General features: G+C 55.9%; 1 protein-coding gene across 1 annotated transcript in view; it reads left to right on the forward strand.

Annotated features, from left to right (window-relative positions):
* Positions 1 to 2,441: 2,441 nt before the first annotated feature.
* Positions 2,442 to 2,784, forward strand: part of St14 (suppression of tumorigenicity 14) — a 48,576-nt gene continuing 48,233 nt past the window's right edge. The window contains exon 1 of the mRNA XM_004641427.2: positions 2,442 to 2,709. Coding sequence (XP_004641484.2) covers positions 2,629 to 2,709 — 81 coding nt within the window. The 5' untranslated portion in view covers positions 2,442 to 2,628. The remainder of the gene's footprint in view (positions 2,710 to 2,784) is intronic.

Here is a 2,784-nt window from a genome sequence, read left to right on the forward strand (position 1 = left end):
TATTACAGGGTCTATGGGGTCTCACTACACAGATTGGACTCATAGTGATCCTCCTGTTTTCAGCCTCCCAAGCACTTGGATTAGAGGCACATGGCACCACGCCCAGTCTTATATGATTCTTTTTTTTAATCCCTTGTGATACTGGGTATTAAATCAGAGGCCTTCACAGTGAGCGACATCCTCAACCCCCTTTTTATTTTTTTTCTTTTCTTTCAGAACCAGGGATTGAACTCAGTCCCTTGCGCTTGCCAGGGAAGCGCTTATTCCACTGAGCCATCTCCCTGGTCCCTCAACCTCCTTTTTAAATTTTATTTTTTATTTTGAGACAGAGTCTTTACTAAGTCACTGAACTCTCCAAGCTGGGCTTGAACTTTCAACCTGCCTGATTCAGCCTCCCAGAGTGCTAGAATCACAGGTGTGCATCCCCCACACAGCTAAATTTATGTTTTAAAGGCTGGGGATGTACCCCAGCAGCAGATGGCTTGCCTCACATGTGTAAGGTCCTGGGTTCTGTACTCAGCACTGTGCCTCCCAAATCTGATACCTAAAAACACAAAAATTGGGCTAAGGAAATAGCTCAGTGCAATAAGGGCTTGCCTGGCAAGTGCAAGTTCAATCCCTGGTGCCACACACACACACACACACACACACACACACACACAAATACATGTTTAGGGATCACTGTGTGGTGTTTTGATATAGGCACACATTGTGTGACACTTACATGACAGTCTCCTTGGTTATTATTTCTTTATAGCAATGGCAGCAGTTCTGTCTCAGAACAGAACATGGCAATTGGTACTGTCTCCTTGTCCCCTGGGTGATGTGTGTCTCCTTCCTTGGCTGATATACCTTTGGCTAGAGCAGTTATTTGGCTGTTCCTAGCATCAAGATAGAGGGCTAGAGAGATAGCTTGGCAGCATAAGCCCCTGCCTGGCAAGCACAAGGTCCTGAGTTCAATCCCCAGTACTGCATGATGTGCTGGCACTAGAACCCCCAGCACGGGTACACCTGCAATCCCAGCACTGGGGAGGCTGAGACAGGAGGACCACTATGAACTGTGAAGCAAGACCCTGACTCAGGACATGCACAAGCTGAAGAGCTTCCCCAGGTGGTTCTCCAGGTGGTTCTGAGGGTGATGCACAGTCCAGGCGGAAAGGAGGGGTCCAAATTGGGATGCTACAGCATGCAAGGATGCGTCCAAGGCAGAAGCTGGGCAGAGGAGGTCAGCTTTGGTTTGGGGGATCTTGAAGGTCTTAAAGAAGCTGTAATTGAGGAAGATGAGCCTGCTGGCTGGGTGAAGGGGACATTCTGGGGTGGCACACCAGAGGAGGGAGACCAGTTGCCTCTTATGCAAAACCAGGCAATGTGGGTTTGGAGCTAACTGGACGTGGGATTAAAGGGAATAGAGTCAAAACTGATTCCAAGGCTCTAGCCCAGGAGAAAGATTATGACTAGGAAAAGCAATAGAAGGTGAGCAAGTCCAGGAAAGAAATCTGGGACTGTTGGTTTCAAAGCAGGGGTCTCTTGCTTTTGTGTCTATTATCCAAGACGGTGGCCAACACACAGCGCTCGCTCAGGAGCCAGTGGATGGTGGGATCCACCTCTAGCACATGGGAGATGTTCCAGAAAGCCGGGGCTACACAGAGGGCAGTGCCCGGGGTGTCTACCAGAAAGGCAAGTTTGCCTATGGATGCCTTGAGGGGAGCTGAGTGTGTGTGTGTACAGGAGAAGTCTGAAGCGAGAGCTTTGGAGCCTGACATCCCGAAGGGGAGGGGAACAAGAATCCATGGGCCAGGGAGATAGCTCAGTAGAATAAGCGCTTGCCTGGCAAACTCAGGGTCCTGAGTTCAATCCCCAGTTCCACCAAAAAAAAAAAAAAAAAAAAAAAAGATGCGCATCACGGTCGGCGTTCAATGGCCTGGGAGGAAAGGACACTGCGCAGGGCCCCGCAGGAGGAGGTAGAAGAGGAGGTCAGGCAAGGAGGCTGCGCCTGGAGACTCCGGCTTTCTTCCGGTTTCGGCATTGTCACAACTGTCACGCGGCAGGGTGGCCGAGGCGGCAGATCCAGTGCAGGCCGGCTGGAGCCGCACAGGGTTATTGCATACTTTTTTTTTGTATCAGGGATTGGACCGTTTATGCCGCTGAGCTATCTCCCTGGCCCCGGAGCCGCACAGGAAGAGATTGATACCAAGAGCCGAGGGAAGGGCTGTCCTCCGGGAGAAGCAGAAGCGGCTGAACACGCTCCCGTTGTCGCAGAGTTCCTACGGCGACAGTCGCCGAGCCCCGGGTTCCCTCCCCAGCTCACCGGGGGAGGGGGCGTGGCTTACTGGGGGCGTGGCTTACCTGTGGGGCGTGGCCGAGGGACTGCGTCCGGGAAGGAGCGCGGAGGGCCGGGTCGTGGGCGGGGTCGAGCCCTGGCCACGCCCAGAAACTACCTGCGCGGGGCGGGAAGGATGAGAACAGAGCCGCCGCCGCGCGCCGGGCGCTGGGGCTGCCCGGGAAGTCGGTCGCACCCGCGCCCCTGCGCCCCCCGCGCTCCGCGGGCCATGGGAGCCGGCTACCCGCAGGGACCAGGCCTCTGAGACCCTCGCCGGACCCCGGGCCCCGGCCCCCGACCCCGAGACCATGAAGAGCGATCGCGCCGGCAAAGCCGGAGGGCGCCCCAGGGACTTGGGCGCAGGACTCAAGTACAGCTCACGACCCGAGGTGGGCCGGGAGGGACCTGGGGGGGCCCGGGAGGGAGCTGGGGGGGGCCCGGGAGGGAGCTGGGGGGGGCCCGGG

The sequence above is a fragment of the Octodon degus genome, unplaced genomic scaffold (genome assembly GCF_000260255.1).
Source record: "Octodon degus isolate 3935 unplaced genomic scaffold, OctDeg1.0 scaffold00136, whole genome shotgun sequence".
In the NCBI taxonomy this organism is placed as follows: domain Eukaryota; kingdom Metazoa; phylum Chordata; class Mammalia; order Rodentia; family Octodontidae; genus Octodon; species Octodon degus.